This window comes from Calonectris borealis, chromosome 5 (genome assembly GCF_964195595.1).
Source record: "Calonectris borealis chromosome 5, bCalBor7.hap1.2, whole genome shotgun sequence".
NCBI lineage: Eukaryota > Metazoa > Chordata > Aves > Procellariiformes > Procellariidae > Calonectris > Calonectris borealis.
In genome coordinates, this window is record NC_134316.1 from 44334837 (window position 1) to 44354646 (window position 19810).

The following is a 19810-nucleotide window of genomic DNA, read 5'->3' on the forward strand; positions in this document are numbered from 1 at the left end:
ATGGCGGAGCGAGAGAAAGGAGCCGCATCCCCGCCCGCCTCCTCCCCCTTCCTGGGGTTGCACCTCGCCTCGCCCCCCAATTTCAGGTACCGGCCGCCCCCCCTCCCCCCGGGATCCCCGTGGGGCTGCCCCTGCCCCCCCGCCCCCGGCAGCGCTCCCCATCTGCTGCAGCCCCCCGCCCCGCACCGCCGCGCCGGGCCCCCGCCTCGTCCAGCGCTTCTGCCTCCTCCCTGCGCATCCCTTCAGCCCCCCACCCCATTCCACCTCACCCATCCCTTCTGCCCCCCACCCCAGACACCGCTGAACCCCCACCCCACACATCACTCCAGCCCCCCCATCACTGCTTCAGCCCGCCCACCCCATATGTTGCTTCAGCCCCCCCCCCCCAAGCCCGTGTTGACCCTCACCCCATATACCATTTCAGCTCCCCCCCATGTCCCCCTCCAGCCCCCCCGGCCTCCTTACCTGTCTGCTCTCCTCTTCAAACACCTCTTCATCACAAAAAAAAAAAAGCTTCATCTCTTTCTCCACCCCCAGGAAAGCCTTTTTCTAGCCCTTTCCTAGAAATCCCAGGTGCTCCCGCTTCCTTCCCACCCCTGTGAAACAGGAACCCCAAGTGAGACGGTGGGAGAGTGCCAGAATTGATCCTCTCGGCAATACCAAGCGCTCCCATCGATTTGGGACGCAGGGGGCTGTCTCTCCTCCGAAACCCAGCGAGGCTGCTCACGGGGACTTCCGATGGCACAGGCCAGGCCAGGGATGGCCGGAGGTGCTGACCTGTGGGTGCCGGGGGCTTCGGACCCTCCGGTGCCTCCCAAGGGCAGCTCTGGGCAGGGGATGCGCTGGGCAGGTAAGGGAGCTCTGCCGCTGCCCGCGGGTGCGGTGCTCGGCGTTGCTTGCTTGCCATCCGGGGGAGGCTCGATGCTTCTGGCGGCCGTGCCATCGTCAGCCATTGCTCTCCGCTTGCCTCTGGCACCCAGGGGTGCTGCGGGGGAGCTGGCTGAGAACGGGGAATCAGTACTGGCTGCTTTGTGCGGTGAGATTTTTGGGGAGGGAGAAGAGGGGCTGGTCCACGCTTGGGATCATGGCTGAGCTCATGCCTGCCTCTGGCAGGCCCCAGCCCCGAAGGCTTGGGGGCCAGCGGGTCCCCGCGAGGAAGCAGGCAGGGGCAGTTGAGCTATGGTGGTGTTCAGGCAATTTACCCCTGAAGGGCTCCTCTGCTCCCACAGCCCCTTTGCCGAGCGGCTCCGAGGCTTCGGCAGCCGCCTTCTATCGCAGCGCTGCCTGCGAGAGCTGCTGGGAGCTGTTGCAACATGGCTGGGTAAACCCTGCAAATCGAGCGATTAAATGCTGCCTCTGGAAATGTCCACCATGGAGAAGGGGCTTGGCCACCGAGCCGGGGGGCCGGAGGCTGAGCTGCCGAGCAGCTCGGGGCCCATGAGAGGGTCGGGCTCGCCACCCGGCGCTGTCCTGGATGCAGCGGCTGTCCCCTGGGCACCCTCCTGCTGCCCAGCAAACAGTGACACCCCGGGAGGGAGAAGGAGGTGCTGCTTCTTGCTGTGCTTCAGACCTTCGGAAAGGGAGCCCAGCGCCGTGGCAGCCTGCCCCGGGGAAGAATCGACCTCCGTGGGGGAAGCCGGGTGGAGAATTGGGGAGTTGGGGCAGGAGCGCGAGATCTTCCCCTGGTGCCGAGCTCGGGGTGTGAGATACGAAGCGGAAGGAGATGCTGGTGATGTCCCTGAGCCTGGGGCAGGGTCTGGCAGACCAGAGGTGACGCCGTAGCGGGGAGCGGCGTGCGAGGAGGGAGCTCCGCTCGTACAACGTTTGCGAGCTGCGTTACGTGGCACAGCTGGGGTTGTGCCTGTTCCAGGTCCTGCGTCCCCACCGCGGGGGCTCAGCGAGGGGCCATCCCCCGCGGCCGAGCTGGAGCCGACAATGATGAGCATGGTTTAGGGTGAGGGATCAGCCCACGGTTTGCGGCGAGGTCCTGGGTGAGCCCTGCCCTCTCCCCCAGCTTGCTGCTTGCAGGCTGAGGTATTTCAGCTTTTCTGCCCTCTGGTACGTGTGCGCCTGCTCTTCTGGCTCCCTGAGCGGCAATGCGCCGGCCCACGTGTTGGGTGATCGGATGGCTTGAATCGAGAGAGGACTTGGTCCTGGCCAGCAAGCAGCCCGATGGGCTGGGGTCTGAAGCTCTGGTGGCCAGAGATGGTGGTCTGGCAGGTCCTCATTGCCGGTGATGGTTTAGTGTTGTTTGAGAAGAGGTGGGAGGAGAAGGCTGGTGAGGTGAGCCCTCCCTTAGCCAGGAGGACCTCCAGAGGTGGCTGCTCACCACGATAACAACAGCATTTTAGGAGACGGCAATAAAAAAGTTCTCACCCAGCCTCCCCGTTGTCCTTAAGCCTCCCAAAGCCCCGCGGTCGGGGCTGCACCCCGCTGGGGCTCCTTGGCACCTTTCTCTGGGACACCGTGTTGCAGCTCCTCACCTTGCCAAGAAGCTTTGCCAGTGCTTCGGGCCAAGCTTTTCTGTGAGGGGCTCTCTGGGACCTCTCGGGGGGTGGGGGTCCCTCTGCCCAGAATAAGAGGGGCAGGGAGGGCTGGCACAAGCGGGGTGCAGGGTCCTGCAGCGCTCGCCCTGTCGGCTGCCCCGCTGCCCACGGGAGCACGGCTCTGATGTAGCTGGGACCTGGTGCGGGGGGTCAGCAACTGATCTCCTCTATCTCCTCCTGGTTTCCCCAATCCAACTAGCTGCTGGGGCAGGAAGGTTCTTAGGGAAGGAAACTGCATGCGTCAGGGGAGGGGGGAACTACCCCACTCCTTGGGGAGCCCTATGGGAAATCACAGCCCTTTGCCGTGCCATTGCCAGGGCTTTGGGAAGGGAGGAGGTCTCCGGAGGAAGGGGAGACCTCTCCATCTCCTCGGGAAGTTCAAGGAAGCACCTTCAGGCTGAGGCAAAAATCAGTCCCAGCACTATGGGTTGTTTTACACGTCTGCCGTGCTCATCTGGAGCTGTTGGAGGAGCCTGTTTGGAGGCGATGAGCTGGGCGTTGGAGTGGGGCTACCTGTCTTCTTGTGAGGGGAAATGAAATGACTGTCTTCTTCTGATGGAGAGAGAGAGGAGCCTTCTCCTCCGTTCAAATAAAAAAGTCTCTGTGGCTCTTGTGATGGAAGAAAAAACCCAGGGCCAGCCAAATGTAGGATAGTACTTTCCTTCCCACTGGTGCCGGTTACAGGACTTCCACACAGCACTGCCTGGGAGTAGAGTTTCGGGGTACGGCCTGGCCGACCGGGCTCCATCGTGCCGTGTTGCCCTGGCCGAGTCCCCGCGTGGGAAATCCTGTGTGGCGGCGGCGGGCTGGGAAGGCGATGCTGGAAATCCCCTTTTCCCTGGCAGGGGATGGGGTTGGAGGGAGGCGCAGCAGCCGGGTTTGATTATAAGGCTGTTATTAGGATTGCGATCCAGCTGCTCCTGCAGTTCCCAGGTGTCCTGAGTTTATCAGTTCTCCTGCAGGCAGCCAGCCTCCGGGAGCCTCTCGGCACGTCCTTCAGGAGAGCACCCATCACCTCTGCAGACGCAGGGCTCGCCCATCCTCGCGGCCGGGGGGCAACCTCCCATGTACCTGCCGTGCTGCTGGGGAGGGGACTTGGCCAAAATATCCGTGTAGGTCCTGCTCAGACTTTTACTGCCAATGATGGAGCTGAGGGGAGTCAGAGCTGTTTCATTTTGTTGGTATTTTTAGCCTCTTTGAGAAGCAAGAGAGAAAGGCAGGGGTGTTTCCAGCACAGGGAGCGGGGGGGATAACAGAGAGCCTTCCTTGTATCTCCTAGGAAGTCCTGGAGCATCCATGTGAGAGGAGAAAAGGGTGGGAGTAATACGGAGGCAGAGATTTCTTTATTCATCGCGTTAAGTGAGGAGGTTTCGAGCAGACGAGGTGCCTCCAGGCAGAGCTGATGATAGGGAAGATGGAGCCCTGGATACCGTTATCGGGGAGCTGAGAGACAATGAACGCAGTATCAGGAGTGACATTTGCCGGTGGCATGGCACTGGTGCGGTGACAGGTTAGCTCAGCGCAGTGGTCCAGGCTGGTGGGAGATGCACCCATCACTCACAGCCCCCCCTGGGGCTGGGGGGCCGAGGAGAGCTCCTAGGGTGGGTGCCAGCGTGGGGCAGGAGGGCAGCGCTGCGATGGGCGACAGCGGGGCACGACCCTGCGGGGTGCCAGAGCAGTGTATGTGCAGCTGGTAGGGAGGGGGATGCCCTGTCCCCTTCTCAAAATCGGGGTGGGTGCCTCTTTCCCAGAGCCGCTTTGGCTCCATCCCGTGTGAGCAGCTCCGCGGAGGCTCAGGGTCTGCAGCAGAAGAGGGGTGGGAGCTGGCAGAGCAGCTCGCCGGGTATTTCTCTGGCCCTTAACAGGGGTTAGAGGTTGGAGAAGCTCAGGGCCGGCCCTGCCTGAGGCGGGAGCGGGGCTGGGGGGTTAGGTGGGGGCAGACGGGGAAGGGGCAGCGCTCCCGGCACTGCTCTGCGCCGGCTGGGCTTGCCCCGTGGTGATGGTGCTCCTCTTGCTTCCCTCCATTTGGGGACCGCGATGCCGGTCCCGCTGTGCTGGAAAACACTCCGGCCTTTGCATCGCTGAGCCGGCCCCGCTCTACCTGGCGAGAAGCCGGACGAACGCTCCCGTCTCCTGCGGGGAGGGATCCCGTGGCTGCAGCGGGGCAGAGAGGGGCAGAGCCCCTCATCCCTGGCTCGGCCAGCGATGCTGCAAGGGCAGGAGGAGGAGGAGGAGGCAGCCGAGTGGCGCGGGCGTCCGTGCTAGGGTAAGCAGATGTCCTGTGCCCGCTGCGGGTGCTGGGGAGCGGGCGCTGGAGCAGGACCAGGAGCCGGGCTGGCTGGCTGGCAGGCGGAGGCAGTCAGCATCCCCGGCAGAGTGCAGGGACTTGGCACTGGCTCAGCTGGGGAGGTTTTTTTTTTGGTTTTTTTTTTTTTTTTTTCCCCTCCCCTCCAGGACAGCTGATTCCATCTATTTTTAATGAGCTTCCCCAGGTTGCGCAGTGGAGGAGACAGAGCAGCGCCCGCAGCCACAGACTGCGCCGGGGCAGGCGGAGGGGCAGCGGGTACCCGGGGCTCGGCCGTCACCTCCCTCACTCCTCCTCACCCCGGGCCTGGGAGTCTTTTTTAGGGTGGGAGCGTGTCCCCCAGGGAAGGGGGGTCCTCCTCAATGCAGCTGCCCTTGAAAATGGAGTCGAGCACCGAGGAGGAGAGCTGGCTGGAAGATCAGTGGGAGAAATGGTAGGGGACCCGCCGGGCCTCGGGGAGGGGGGGCTGTCCCCCACGGGTGGGCGCAGGGACGAGGGGCAGCCCCTCGGTTCTGGGCGCCTTGCCCTTCTCCGCGAACGATGGCTGCAGGACAGGAGCAAACTTGGCACCCAGTCGAGCCCAAAGTTTTCCCGGCTGCGCAGGGAGCTGCGCGGCAGCCGGACGCCGGAGCGGCAAAGGCGGTCGGCCGCATCCTGCCATGCACCGGTATCTGCAGGCAGGGCCTGCGCATCATCTCCCCGTCCCTGAGAATGGGGGCAGGGCTGGTTGTCCCCATCCTGGGGGGCACTGCCACCCACCCCAGCCGCTCCCGCAGAGTCGGGGAGTCCCTGCCAGCCCCTCGGTAACGTTGCGCCTCTCGCCGGGACCCCGCGGCGCCCGCTGCGGGGACACCATTAGCAGCTGATGGTGTCCCACCCTGGCGACCCGCGTAACCGGAGAAGAAATCAATTTGTGCTTTGAAGGCTCGTCATGAGCCTCCTGCTCCGCGTTCCCTTCCTCCCATGGGCAGCAGCAGGAGATGGGGGGGGGGGTGGTCCGAGCACCCCACCCTGTGCTGAAGACTGTGTCCCTGCCCCCGCCCCCAATGTGTCTCGCGGGGGCTGCCCCCATGGGCACCTTCACCCCAGGACCTTCACCGTGGGCACTTTCACCCCAGAAGCCCACCAGAAACATGGAGGGGAGATGCTGCTTCCCCCATGGGCTTCTCCTGCTCTTTCCCCCCACTCCGGGGGCTGGGACAAGGGAGGTGTTACCCCCTCCATGGCACTGGTTTGGGGCCACTGTAGGGAGGGAGCCCCAAGATGTGCGAGCAACGCTTAACGCGAGGGTGGGAGCTCTGCAGGTCACAAAACACCCTTCTCCTTCCTTCCCTGCCCGTGAGGGCCAAGCCGGAGAGGGGTGCTGGGCTCGGCGTGGGGCTTCCACCCGAGCATCTCCCAGCTTGAGGAACTGGGAGCAAATAGAGTAAATAGAAATGGCAGCAGGCGGCCGCTCCAGCCAAACTCAAGGGGCTGAGTTGGTTGGCAGAGGACTTTGAAGCTGGGCTCTTTTATTTACCCTCGTGGTAATAAATAAGCGAGAAGAGCATTGCGGTACCACCACGGAGAAATGTTTTAATGCACAGAAGCCAGGAGCGCCTCGCTGTCCCCCCCGGGATGCAAGCAAGCATGCGAGGAGCCCGCTCGTCAGCACGTTTCCAGCCGCTAAAAGGCTATCTCGGTCAACTTTTTAAAGGGGTGTAATGAGCCTGCGGGGCTGACAGCCGTAAGGGACCCCTGAGGCTACGCAGGCGGGCTCGGCAGCACCCATGGCTGCGGGGATGCCCGCAGTCATTCTGGGGAGTGATTTTGGCGCGGAGGGAAATCGCTGCCCTCTCCTACTGCAGGCACCTTGGGCTGGGCCATCCTTCCCAGCCGCGGCTCGGGGGCCGGCCGTGCCACGGCCGGCGGGTTTGCGGTGCTTGCGAGGTCTTAATGTGTCTTGATGTGGTCACCCGTCCCAGCAGGTCCATCCTCCAGCTGTGCCCTGCCAGGACCCCCCAGCCCTTACCCTCCCTGTAACCCCGGCCTTTGCCCTGCTTGGGTGTCTGTGCCCAGCTGGGACAATCCCAGAGCCTCCCTGGGATGGTGGGAGCCAAACCTCCTGGGAACACCTGGCTGTGCCGTCTGTCCTGTCCTCTCCCAACCTGCACGTCCCTGCTGGCTTCGGGTCAGGCAGGGGCTGGTTTGGGGCACCCTCCTCCTGCCTCCCCACAGCCACAGACCATGCCAAGCCCAGCTGTTTGGTGGGGACAGACTCATCCCTTCCAGAAAGAGCCCCCTTCCCAGTCTTTCTCCCCAGTAAAGACTGGGAGAGCCTCTCCCGGGGCGGGCGGTGCTGCTCCCTGCCTGCAGGCAGCACGCTGCCCCGCACCCTCCTGCCCGCCGCCTGCGGTGGGTGACCACCCCGTCTCCGCTCCCTCCAGGCTCACCCACGACATCAGCCTCGAGGAGTTTGAGGATGAAGACCTCTCCGAGATCACCGACGAGTGTGGAATCAGCCTGCACTGCAAGGAGAGCCTGGCCACCCGGGTAAGCGCGATGGGGACGGGGAGGGGATGGGGACAGGCAGAGCGTGCCGGTAGGGCTGGCAGGGCTACCAGTTCCTGTACTGGACCACCAGATCCCCGGGCCAGTGATGCTTCCTTAATGTACCCATTGCCACGACCCCAATCCCCTCTGCTCGGCGGTGCCCTCTCCTCACGGTGGCACAGCACAGACCCTTTCTCACCCAGCCAAAGCCAGGGGACAATAAAGCATCTCAAAGCCGGTGCCTTTTGGTCCCCACTATGCTGGAGGGGTTTGAGTTTATTCCTCAGGGATGAGCCTAAGGGTTTGGGTTGGCCAGCAGGATGGCCAGCGAGCCTCTGGCACCCGATGGGCATCCTCGAGAAGCAAGGACGCATGCGAGGTGGCATCTCCTGCCCCCACGTGCATCCCTGGACCGGCAGATGCAGCGGGGCTGGCATGGTCACCCAAGGCGTTACTTCTGGCTGCCTTTAGCAGGAGCCGTCCTCGGGTGTTTCGGAAGCGGGAGACCTGGTGTGCCAGTGAAACGGGGATGGGGGAAGCGGCTCCAACCCCAGCAGGTGAAATAAAAATGGGAGCTGTGAAGCCTGTGCAGATGCTGCAAGTGGGTCTCCCATCCACTTCAAGCACCCTGGGGCACGCTGTGGAGACCCCGCTGGGGTTCATGCCGCTATTTGTACTGCCCGAGAAGGCCATGGGGGCAGAAACGTGGAAATAAACTGAGAATTATATTGGATTTGGAAATATATAGGGATTCTGCATTTTGCCAATGTGTTTCATGCTAAAGGGATGCAAATGCTGGAGGAGCAACCAAATGGTTTGAGAATCATTTCATCCCACAGGAGAAATATTTCCTCTGCAAAACTGCTGGAGACCCAGCGAGGAGGGGAAAAGCAGAGGAATTTGTCACAGATTTAAAATTAAAAAGTGAATTTGTGGTGTTGGGAATCCCTCGTTGCAGGCAGGAGGGTACAGGCAGACCTTATCCCTGGGAGGTGAAGGTGTTCTGCCGTGCTCCCTGGACTAATTCGGGACCTTCCCAGCAGAAATTCGGCTGCTCCCAGAGATGGGGCTACGGCTCCACGTCTCTGCTCCGGCCGCAGCCTCCTCCTGCTCCAAGACGTTATGGCCGGGGAAGGACAGGGAGAGCCTGGGCTCGTGGACTGTGTACGCTGAAGGAAGGAGGGATAACGCTGGAGGCAAAACCAAAGGCAAACCGGGCGCTGGGTGTCCCCGAGGGCACAGCCGCCGTGAGGGCAGGGCATCGGGAAGATCCTCCTGCCCGCAATAGGTGAGGCAGGCAGGAGCTGTGGGTGCGTTGCTGGACGCTTCCCATTAATCATCCCAGTTCTCCGCTGCTGATGGCACCACTGGGTTCTTAGGATAGGATTTCTTTTTTCTTTACAGACTGCCAGCCCTTGCCTGAGGTTTGGCGGGGGGGGGGGGGGGGGGGATAAGGGGTGGGGGGGGGGGGACTTGCAGCTCAACTGCTGCAGCCCTTCCTTGATGGGGAGGAAACATAGACTGTTTCACCCATTTAAAACAGTTTGCTGAGCGGTTTCTGCGTTGCTGCGATGCAGAGACCTGACCCTCGGTAGAGGGTAGAGGCTCCAGCAGCGAACCCCACACCTTCCCCGGGGACGGCTCGGAACTGCTCTGCACAAATGCCCGGGTGCACTGAGCGTCGGCTGGGGTGGAAGAGGGACGCGAGGCTGCCCCCGGGGAAGCAATGAGCTATTCATAAACACAGCAAAGGAAGAAGCCTACCACGTTCAGAAAAAATGCCTGCTAAAAATATGTCCAAATGGTTTATATGGGACACGGAAGATTGCCCGAGGAGCAGAACCGAAAGTGGTGACAGCAACAACGGGCGAGAGGGACTTTTCAATCCCAAATGTCGAGCCGGGGAGCTTTCCAACCCGATTGCCGTCTGGAGCGAGCTCGGGGCGATGGGCTTGCAGGATCTGCCTGATGGAAGCAGCCAGGCCCAGAGGGAGCGGCTTGGCCGGGTCTGCGCGCAGCACGGGGGCCAGCAAATCAGTAATGACCCGCGGCCGGCATCAGCCAGCTAATTGCATCACGTGGGGACGGCTGGCTTGGCAAGTCAGCCCGACGCCGGGGCCGGGGGGGGGCCCTGCGCTGATGCCCTTGCCTGCGTTGAGCTCCTGGTGCGGGTATCGCACAGCACCCATGGTACGTAGGATGGAGGGTTGGCCCCAGTTGCCCCTGCAGCACTGGAAAAGCCTGGTGATGGAGCGAGGGATGCGGGGCGAGATCGCACCGGAGCAGAGAGCACCGGGGAAGGGGGAAATGGAGGCTCTGGGGAGCAGGGTGAGCCGTGGGGCTGGGGACATCCAGCCACTCGGAGCTTCCCGACCCCGGTGCGAGTCTCTGGAGAGATGGGCAGGAAAGCACCGGGACGGAGCGAGGGGACAAACCCTGCCGGAGGGCTGGGAAGGCGGCTGCTGGATGGGGACGGCCGGTGACCTTGGCAAGGCAGGGGGGTCTGGGCAGAGCCGCTCGGCGGCAAAACCTCGTGGCAGGAACAGGCGGCTGGTGTGGGGTTCAATGCTCAAGCAGAGGTGGGGTTTGGGGTTTTTTTCAGTCCTGGAAAAGCAAAGATGACTTCATCGTCAGCTATTTTAGCAGCTTACCAGAAATAGTGGCTTAGACACACAGAAACTGCAAAGAGGCATAGACGGATGTTTGTGCAAGAGGGAACTCTATACGACGCCGAGGACCGCACCTCACGGACGGGAGACCACGTACTAAGAATGAGGAATATTCCCAAACCCGGCTGAAACACCCCTTAATTTCAACAAGAAGTCCTGAGCGAATGGAAACCGGGAGCGAAGCGAGGGGTGGGCCGAGGAGAGGGCTCAGCGGAGGAGCAGAGCTGTTGAAGGGCAGGGCAGGAGGCCGGGGAGGAGCGGGGGGCGAGGGATGCCACCCCCGCCTCGCTCATGGCAGCTGGCTCCAGCGGCGCGCTCGGATGCGTTGAGAGGGACGGTTACGACAGAAGCGCCAGGCCTTTGCTTCGGGTTTGGTGGCTTGGAAATCTGGGGTCCCTGGTTTCAGCAAGATGGATCCCAGCAAACAAGCAGGCTGCGGTTAATAAAGGCTCGGTGCCTCATCTGTATTCCAGGAGCTGCAGAAAAAGGTTAAAGCGGGAATGAAAAAAAAAAGAAAAAAAATAAGAAATACCCTTCTTGGAAATACCTACGAGCATGAGAACAAGTGCCCAAAGGAAAAGAGCCGATATAGGGCTGTGCTGAACCTTCGTGGTCTGCATGAAAAGGCCTGAACCAACCATGAAGATACAGATAAGTGGAGAAAAAAACCAAACCACTTTAGTTTTCCAACATAATAAGACTGCTGGAAATGCCAGGCTTCCTCTTGATGTTCACCGCCACTGATCCAGCGTGCCGGTGGCAGCAGCCGCCCTCGGAAGGCCAGCGGGACCCATTGCAAAGGGGGAAGCAGCTGCCATGAGCCGGCCGACCTGCTGATCCGGGGATCGGCGGGGAGCCGGCCGCACGGGCTGGGAGCAAAGGATGCAGCAGCAAGGCGGCTGCTTGCTCCGGGCGGCTTTTCAAAGGCTGTTCCTTGGAGCTGCCTCTGTGATCCATCGCCAGCTGCGGCTGCGCCAGGCTGGGGGTAGAGAGGCTTCTCCTGGCGCTTTGAAGCCGGGAGCAAAGCGGTCACAGCCGGGTGGTAGGGAGAGGGGACACAGTTGTCCCCTCTACTCGGCAAGTCCCCCTTGTTTCCCCATACTCATGAAATGCTTTTCCCAGCTGAAGGTTTTGTCACTCCTCCCCCAACTGGGAGGGCTGCAGGGGTGGGGGAGCAGGGAAGAGCCTTTCGCCTGCTCAACCGTAAAGGGTAGGGACCAGGGTCACTCAAGAAACATCTTGAGTATCACCCTGCTCCCCCTGCAAGAGCCTTTCATTCCGAGGGAAGCGAGCAGCACCCATCCCTTCCTGGGGTCAGAGCAGCCCCCATGCAGGCGTTTCCCCAGAGCTCCCAGGGGTGCTCCCATGTGGTCCATGCTCCCCGCCATGGACCACAGCATCAGGACCACCAGAGACCGGTTGCTGGACACTGGGACGGCACCGTGCGGGTGGGAGGTAGCAGCAGCAGGAGCACGTCGTGGCCATCCCCGGGACAGATCTGTACTGGAGGTGTGAACCTCCCTGGGACTGCATCGGGGTCCGGGTGTGCATCTTGTGTACATCTCGCCGCAGGATTCAGGCACCGGTACTGCTCTGCCGCATGCCCTCATCTCTCCCACGGGCTGAAGGGACTTTGGGAAGTCACCTCACCGTCGCATCTGTGCTGAGGCGTGAGCATACTCAGGCTGGTCTGAGGTTACGTGAACTTGTTCCTAGAGGGCTCCCGAGGCAGCCTGCTCTGGTGGGCCAGCGGCCTTCCAGTTAGAAAGGCTTCCCAACCTCTGGTCCCTGCCCTCGCTTTGCAGATCACGGCAGGTCCCACTCAGATGGTAAGGTGATCTGGCGCTGTGTAGTTTCAAAATCACTTTGTTGTGCTACAGTCCATTAATAAGTACCTGCGGTGGTTGTAGCTTCCTCCTAGGTAGTGAATCTGGAATGGCGCATCCCTCCTAGGGCACACTTTTCTTCAAAACAGGTACTGTTTTGCTTTTCTGCATCCTTCTGGGACTTTCCCTCCTCTGTGAGTTTTCCGAGTGATTGCTACAGCTACAGGATTACTGAGGCAGCGTCATTAGCAGCCCGGGTTGAACATCACCGGCTGACTCGAACACACCTACCTTAGCTAGGTACGATTATTTAGCCGACATTTTCTCCCAGTTCTTTTCCTTTGCTTCTGTTTCCTTGTTAAAATCCATATGATTTGCCACAAGCAACTGGTGAGACCTGCCACGGAAACACAGAACTTGTTGTATGAAGGCTAACATTAAAACCAAGGGAGTTAAATGTTTAAAGCCTTGAGAGGATGGGTTTTGGTGGCAGTGCTCCTCCAGGTGCTCACCCTGGTGCCTGCCAGGATGGCAACAGGGACACTGGGGTGAAATGGCCCCCGTGAGAGGGGTCGTACTGTGCCTGCAGCAGGCAGAGCCCTGCCTGTGCTGGCTTTAGTCCCACAGTTTAGGAGCTGGTAGCAGCGAGTGCTCTTGGAGGGGCTGCCAGAGCTGCTGGGGCTGTTTCTTCTCCCACGGCTCAAGGAGCATCCTCCGTGCAGCCGGAGACACGGATAGCATCAGCTGCAAAATGTGCCCTTCTCCACCTGTGCCTGCTGACGAGCTTTCCAGCCACCACAAACAGCTGATAACACAGGGAATTCGACTTGCTAATGCCAAGTTGCAGCCTTTATTGCTGGCTGCAGCAACCTCTGCATGTGCGAGCTCCGGTTACTGCAAGGAAGGTAGCTTGGGAAGGAAACCATTGACCTTTAAACACCTGCAGCCGCGGGGAGGACATCGGTGCCTCTTCGCCCAGCAACGCAGCCATAAGGGCATCCGCTCCTTGCAGCCCTCATGGGCCATGGTGGCCACCTTGCTCCAAGAGTGCAAGGGGAAAGAGTGGGGCTGCTCCCAGCCAGAGCACAGGCACTGCCAGCGGGTGACTGGAAAGCTGATGCCAGGCTGCCGGCTTGTCGGGCATCCCTTCTGCACGGCTTCATATCCCGATATGTGCAAATGCAGGGTGTATGAGAAGAGCCTTGTTCAAGACGAGGAGGCCAAAGGGGATGTAACCGCTGTCCCCGGCTGCCTAATGGGCGTTACGGGGAAGAAGCATCCTGACTCCTCTCGGAGGTGTGCGCTGAAAATGTCAACCCCGTAGAGAGAAAAAGCAGTAGTAGTGCAGCACTGGCACCAGTGCTCAACGTGGCGGTGGGTTCTCTGTCCGTGAGGATATTCAGGTGTGATGGGCAAGGCCCTGAGTGACCTGCCCCAGGCAGGGGTTGGACCAAACCTCCAACCAAAATGATTGTGTGCTTGTGTGAGTGCCAGTTGCCAGGACAGGAACCGAGAAGGGGCACGGTCTGCCTCGGGAGGAAGAATCATAGGACAACTCAGGCTGGAAGGAACCTTGAAAGATCACCTGGTCCAACCTTTCGTGGGAAAGGCAGCCTAGATGAGATTATCTGGCACCCTGTCCAGTCCCACCTTGAAAACCTCCAGCGATGGGGACTCTACCGCATCCCTGGGGAGGTTGTTTCAGCAAATGATCGCTCTCACTGTAAAAAAATGTCCTTGTTATGTCGAGATGAAACCCGGGTGCTCACATCTGTGCACTTTGTGGTGAGTGTGATGGTTACGTGTACCTACACAGGCACCTGCCGGGAATGAGGTGATGGGGGTGTCCCGTCACCCCGGGGGGCTGCGAGTCAGGACCGATGCTACCCCGCGCCTGCCCGGGAAGGCGGGGAGGGGGCGCGGGGCTCCCCGGCCTCGGCAATAACATCCCTGCCCCTTTAAAAGGAAGAGGCCGCCGGGTGCCGATGCGGCTGCACCGGCGCCGGCCCCCCCTTCCCCGGCCCCGGCGGGAGGCGCGGCGCGGCGGCTGCCGCCCCCCCTCCCCGCCCTCCCGGTGGCCTGATCGCGGCCGCTAATCCCGGCAGGGCCATGTGAGCCGGCAGGGCGGCGGGGCCCGGGCGGCGGGCGGCGGGGAGGCCAGCCGGCTGCAGGCGGAGATGCTCCAGCTCGACCTCATCGACGCGGCGGGGGACGCGCCGGCCGAGGAGCAGACGGCGCCCGAACCGCTGCAGAAAGACCCCCCGGCCGGGACCACGGATGTCTACAGGCCGAAGAGACCCACAACTCTCAACCTCTTCCCGCAGGTGCCTCGTAGCCAGGTGAGGCCGGGCCGGCGGGAGGGGGTGGGGGGGCGAGCGGGCCGGGGGGGGGCCGGGGAGGAGGAGGGATGCTCCCGTCGCCGGGGGCTTTTCTTTCGGAGGGATGAAGGGAGGGATGGCTGGCGGGGAGAGGCTCCGCTGCCTCTCCCCGCGATGCCCGGTGGGGCGGCCGCCCCCCCCCCCTACCCCCTTCCCCGGGGTCCCTGCCCGCCGCCGCCCGCATCCCCGGGCCGGGCGCAGGGCAGGCTCGGTCCCTGCTGCAGAGCCGGAGGGAGCGGTCTGCGGGCCCGGGAGGCACCGCGGGGGGGACACGGGGACGTGCTCACTCCCTGCCGTGGCACCCCCTCGCACCGCCGAGCCCCTGCGGGCTGTGCCCCCCGCACAGCCCCTGCCCGGGCACCACTTTTGGGGGTGCATGGGGGGCTGAGGGACCGGGTGGGTCCTTCTTCCATCTCTGCTGCCGAGGTGGGGAGGGGACAGGCCAGGACGGGGCATCAGTGTGGCAGGGCTGAGCTGTGCCCCCCAGCAGAGCCCGTGGGGCAGGGGCAAGGTGGGAGCGGGGAAGGGACCCCGTGGGGATGGAGAGCAAACGAGGCATGGGATACCGAACGCATGAATGAGCCATCGCGGTACAGGGCACCATGCCACGGGGTTGGCGAGCCCAGGGCGGCACCACGGGCCAACAGCTGGCTGGGCTCCAGCCCCAGGCCGGGGCAGCACCAGCCCCAGGGCAGGATGGTGACATGGGGTGCTCCATGCCCAGCGGTGGGGACTCGGCGGCCTCTGCTCCTGAGCAGCGGCGCCCGGCAAAAGAAGCATTAATGTCAGCACCCCGTGCAAAATTTGAGAGACAGAACGGCAACGCCCAAAATGGTGGCCGGGAGGATGAGGGGGTTCTGTTGTCTCACTTGCTTTCAGATTTTGCATGAGGTTTTGGATGGTTTTCCCCAAGACTGCCCACCCCACATAATTGGGGTTGCTGTTGTCCCCGGGGCGGGTGGCATTTCGGTGCCCCGCACACTGACCCACTGAGTGGTGGCTGGTGTCCCTTTGCCCCATCTCTCTTGCAAACTTCACGAACCCATGCAAGATGCGCGACGCGTAGGGCTATTTTTGCCACCCTCCTGCGTTCAGCCATGCCTTCTGCCAAGTAGGAGGATTTTCATCGTGGTGACGTTCAGCCGAGGAGCATGAAACGAGAGGCAGGTGTCCCTGTGGGTGACAGATGGGGAGTAGTCGGAGCTGGGTGTCACCAGCCCAGCACCGGCAGCTGATGCCAGCTCTCTGCCTGAGGCCACGGGCGGGAGGAGGAGGAGGAGGAGGAGGAAGGCACAGAGCCAGGATGGGCGCCCTCGGGGCAGCTGGCACCGGGGACAAAGGCAACAGGGCTGGGGAGGCGGGGGGAGCCCCACCGAGCATAATGGACAAGGGGACAGCGGCAGCCTTGTCCCACCCTGCGCGGGGACCCCGAGGAGCAAGTGGCACGTGGCAGCCACATCCAGCTGGGGAGGACGGGGGACAGCAGGGCCCCCCTCCCGTGCAGCCAGTCCCAACCAGTGTCCAGGCGTGGCAGCAGGCTTGCGGAGAGGGATTTTGGTGGGGGAGGGTTGCATAGATGGTGGGCTGGGGAGGGGGAGCTGATGGTCCCCTCGCAGGGGGATGCTGGAGGTGGTGGGGCCACAGGCATGGCCGGAGCTGAGGATGTGGGGAACAGGAGGTGGGGGCTTTGCCACAGCTGGCAGCGGGAGCCCGGAGCCAGCAGGGATGGGGGCACAGGGCTGGGGCATGGCTGGCTGGGGAGGGCAGCGCTGTCGGTGACATCTAGCAAGAAGCAGGCTGGCTGTGGGGTGCTCGGGGTGCCTGTTCTGGATGCCTGCCTCTGACCAAAGGTAGGCAGGTACCCCTGCCCACCTGTGGTGCCCCGAGGAGAGGACAGGGTGCAGGGCATCCCTTGGGGATCAGCCTGAGATCTGCCTCCACCTGTGTTAGACCCCCCTCCTGCACCCTCCTGGCTTGCCCAGCTCCCCCCTCCTGCAGGTGGTCAGAAGAGGGACCGTGGCCATGCGTCCTCTTTTGAATGCCCAGCCAGGGCACCGGGCTGGCCTCCCGTGGCTCCAGCCCCTTCGTGCTGGGCAGCGTGTGCATGGGCAGGGCACCGGCCCATCCTCTGCTCCAGCTTCTCCTTGCGGGGCCAGGAGCTGGCTTGGTGATGTCTCGGTTGTTGCTGGGCTCTCTGTGAGGGTCATCCCAGTTAGCTGGCCTGGGATGAGAGGAGCATCCCCAACTTCCCAGCAGGGGAAGAAACAGCTGCTGGGATTGACTGGGTTCATCCTCTAAGACCTTGTGAGTGCCTCTCTGCCCTGGCTGGGTGTTACAGACCCCAGATTGCCCAGGTCCTGCGGGATGGGTGGGCTTGGCAGGCTCTGCCTGCTTGCGTTGCTGCCTCCTGTCCTGCTCCAGGCAGCCGGGCTGGCTCGTGTGCTGGCCCCGTGGCACTTTGCACGCAGAGGCCATCGCCGCGGCAGCTTGCCTGGCCCACGTCCCGGCCCATCGTGTCCCCGGGAAAGGCAAGCGGGGACGCGCCGTTATTTGCCTTGGCGCAGGAGGGGTTTGCGGAGGCCGTGCTGGGAGGTCGCCGAAGCCCTGCGGCGGGGGTCTCTCCCCTCCGCGCGCGGAGGCAGGGCTCTGGCAGCCACGTTCAGCGGCGTGCGACTCGGTGGAGTTTCAGGGCAAAGGCTTGTCTTGTGTTGGTGGGGAAGCGAAGTAAGTACGGGGCAGCTCCTGCGCTGCTGGTGGTAGCTGCAGGCTGGCGATAAGGACGTGAGAAAATCCAGGGAGTCCCAGCGGGGCTTTAGGACTTGAACAAAACTAACGGCGTGGAAAATGTCACCGCTGCAGCTGGGGGAGAAACACCCTTGCGAGGACTTGTCTCCCATCTGCAGGAGGACCCTTCTTAGAGGGGGACCAGTGGCCTTTGAGACCGGGGAGGGCTCCTCTCCCAGCCCTGCAGACACGAGACCGCCGTGGTTCCCTGTCCCCAGGTCTCGCATGAGGCTGAGCGCGCGTTCTCCTGCGCACACGCGCGTGTGCACACGCGTGACCGGCCGCCCAGGGCAAGGCGGGCAGGGCGCAGCACCCAAAGACACTCGCCCAAGCATGGGCAGCATGGTGGCCTGATCCTGCCTCGCCTCTCCGGCTGATCAGGATTGATGCTTGCTGGTGGACTATATATATAAAGTGTGTGTGCATGTATAGATACGTATCCGTACATATATGTGTGGGTGCATATGAATACCCCTCTATACACCCAATATGGATGACTCCAGTAGCAGGGGTCAGTCTATCCAGTAGCTGGCTCCCAGCTGGGCAGCAGCACAACCCCTGGCCCTTGGGACTTCTCCCGTTTAATAACATTGGGTGGTTTGAAGATATAGGCAGGATCCGAAGGATGGGAGCAAAGCACCTCTGCCCAGCCCAGGCGTTCCAGGCAGGCTCAGGTCTTGAATTTTTGGGATCGTCCAGCCATGGGCTCCTGCATCCGAGTCTCCCTGGGACGGACAAGTTCATCCATCCAGGCCAGGCCGCCTGCCTCCCGGCTGGCTCCTTGCCCGTCCTGCTTTGGCCACCTCGCCAGCTCTCGCAGCAGCGGCGTGGCGAGATGTGGGGCTGGCGGGGGGGTCCCCCCCAGCACCGCGTGCCCAGGCCAGGGGGGAGCAGAGCAGGGCGCTGTGGACCCGGGGAGGGATGGGTGCTGCCGCCCCTGCGCCACGCGCTGTTTACTGTTTGGGCTACAAGGGCGGCTTTGTTCTTCTCCTCAGGACACTCTGAATAACAACTCTCTGGGGAAAAAGCACAGTTGGCAGGAGCGGGTGTCCCGGTCGTCGTCCCCTCTGAAAACGGGTGAGTTCTCGGGCTGTTGGCCAGGGGCAGCTCCTTGCACCCTTTTGTGGCTCTGAAGAGCCTGGGGCGAGTGGTGCCGGAGCAGGAGGTTGGGGAAAACATCCCATGGGGATGCAGGGTGCATGTCCATCTTGAGTCTGGGTGGCATCCCCGGCCACCTTCTCTGGCAGGGAGTATCACCCTCGGCGGGGCTGTCAATGCTGCTCTCCTCCCCCTCCAGGTGAGCAGACCCCTCCCCACGACCACGTTTGCCTGAGTGATGAGGTCAATCACCAAAACAGCACAACCTCCACCAAAGACCGGGGCACGTCCACGGAGAGCCCGTGCCGGCGCACAGCGGCCACCCAGATGGCACCCACCTGTGTCGCCTCATCCCGGCCACCCGAGAAGCACCAGGCCACCAGCCGGCCCCCACCGCATGGCGCCAGCGTGGTGGTGGTGACGACAAGGGGCCCCGAGGCCCACCGGGACCGCATCCGCTACCAGACGGACGTGAGGCTGGAGGCCACAGAGGAGATCTACCTGACGCCCGTGCAGAAGAACTCGGACCCCCTGGAGACTGACAAGCCGTTCCTATCTCAGTCCAGTGAGAACCGCATGTCCATCAGCTCCGACATCGACACCTCTGGCTATTCGGCCCTGGCAGGGAAAACCAACCCCTCCATCAGCGAGGAGGACGAGGTGCTGGACTACATGTCCTCCCCCGACAAGACGAACCTGCCCAGGGCCTCCTGCGGTGGTGGGAGCGGTGGTTCCCGGCCAGGGCACAACCTTCAGAGAGCCTCAGTGAGTTCGGACACCAGCGCCCTCTCCTACGACTCGGTCAAGTACACGCTGGTGGTGGACGAGAACGTGCAGCTGGAGCTGGTCAGCCTCAAGCAGTGCTACTCGGGCTACAGCGACGAGAGCGACTCGGCCACCGTCTATGACAACTGTGTCTCCTCGCCCTACGAGTCGGCCATCGGCGAGGAGTACGAGGAGGACGCGCTGAAGCGCGACTCGGTCTGCCTCTCCGAGGACTCCACCCCCGAGGCGGACATCCACTTCTCCAAGAAGTTCCTCAACGTCTTCATGAGCGGCCGGGCACGTTCCTCCAGTGAGTGCTGGGTGCCGGGGGGAGGTGGGCTGGTGGCTGCCTGCGTGGGCAGCCCTGCCCGTCCCTGGTACGAGGTTGAGGGCACGCTCAGGTCCCCGCGGCGAGGTGGAGAGCCACCAGCAGGCACCAGCCCCAGCTCTGCTTGCTGCAGCCTGTGGCTTCGTCCCTGGTGGCTGGGGAGGTGCGGGGGGGCTTGCAAAAGGCTTGTGACCTGCAGGTGGGGGTGGCCGGAGGTGTTTCAAGCTGCTTTTTTGGCTAGCCCGAGGTATGGCCATGCTGAGGGGGAGGCTGGGTGGTCTTGCAGGGGGACAGCGTCCCTCCTGGAGTGTCCCCCTCCTCCCTGAGCCCAGAGGAGCACCAGGACTGGTGGCATGTCCCAGCAGGCAGGGCTTCCTGCAGCGTGGCCAGTCCCACAGTGCTGGTGACACCAGCTGTCACAGCTGTGCGGGGGGGTGCAGGGAGATCGTGGTCCCAGTGGGGACCACTGGGCACCAGTGCGTCGGCTGTAGCCATGCCTTTCATGTGGCACCGTGTGCTTCGTCTTGGCCGAGCCATCTCCCAGGAGCATCAGCAGCCTGTTTGGCTTGATGTCCACCC

At 62.6% G+C, this 19810-nt stretch overlaps 1 protein-coding gene across 1 annotated transcript in view; it reads left to right on the forward strand.

The window, feature by feature from the left end:
* MAPK8IP1 (mitogen-activated protein kinase 8 interacting protein 1) overlaps positions 1 to 19810 on the forward strand; it is a 24821-nt gene continuing 5011 nt past the window's right edge. The window contains exons 1-6 of the mRNA XM_075152181.1: positions 1 to 86; positions 7278 to 7383; positions 8626 to 8630; positions 13995 to 14217; positions 18036 to 18117; positions 18338 to 19213. Of these exons, the coding sequence (XP_075008282.1) occupies positions 1 to 86; positions 7278 to 7383; positions 8626 to 8630; positions 13995 to 14217; positions 18036 to 18117; positions 18338 to 19213 (1378 nt within the window). The remainder of the gene's footprint in view (positions 87 to 7277; positions 7384 to 8625; positions 8631 to 13994; positions 14218 to 18035; positions 18118 to 18337; positions 19214 to 19810) is intronic.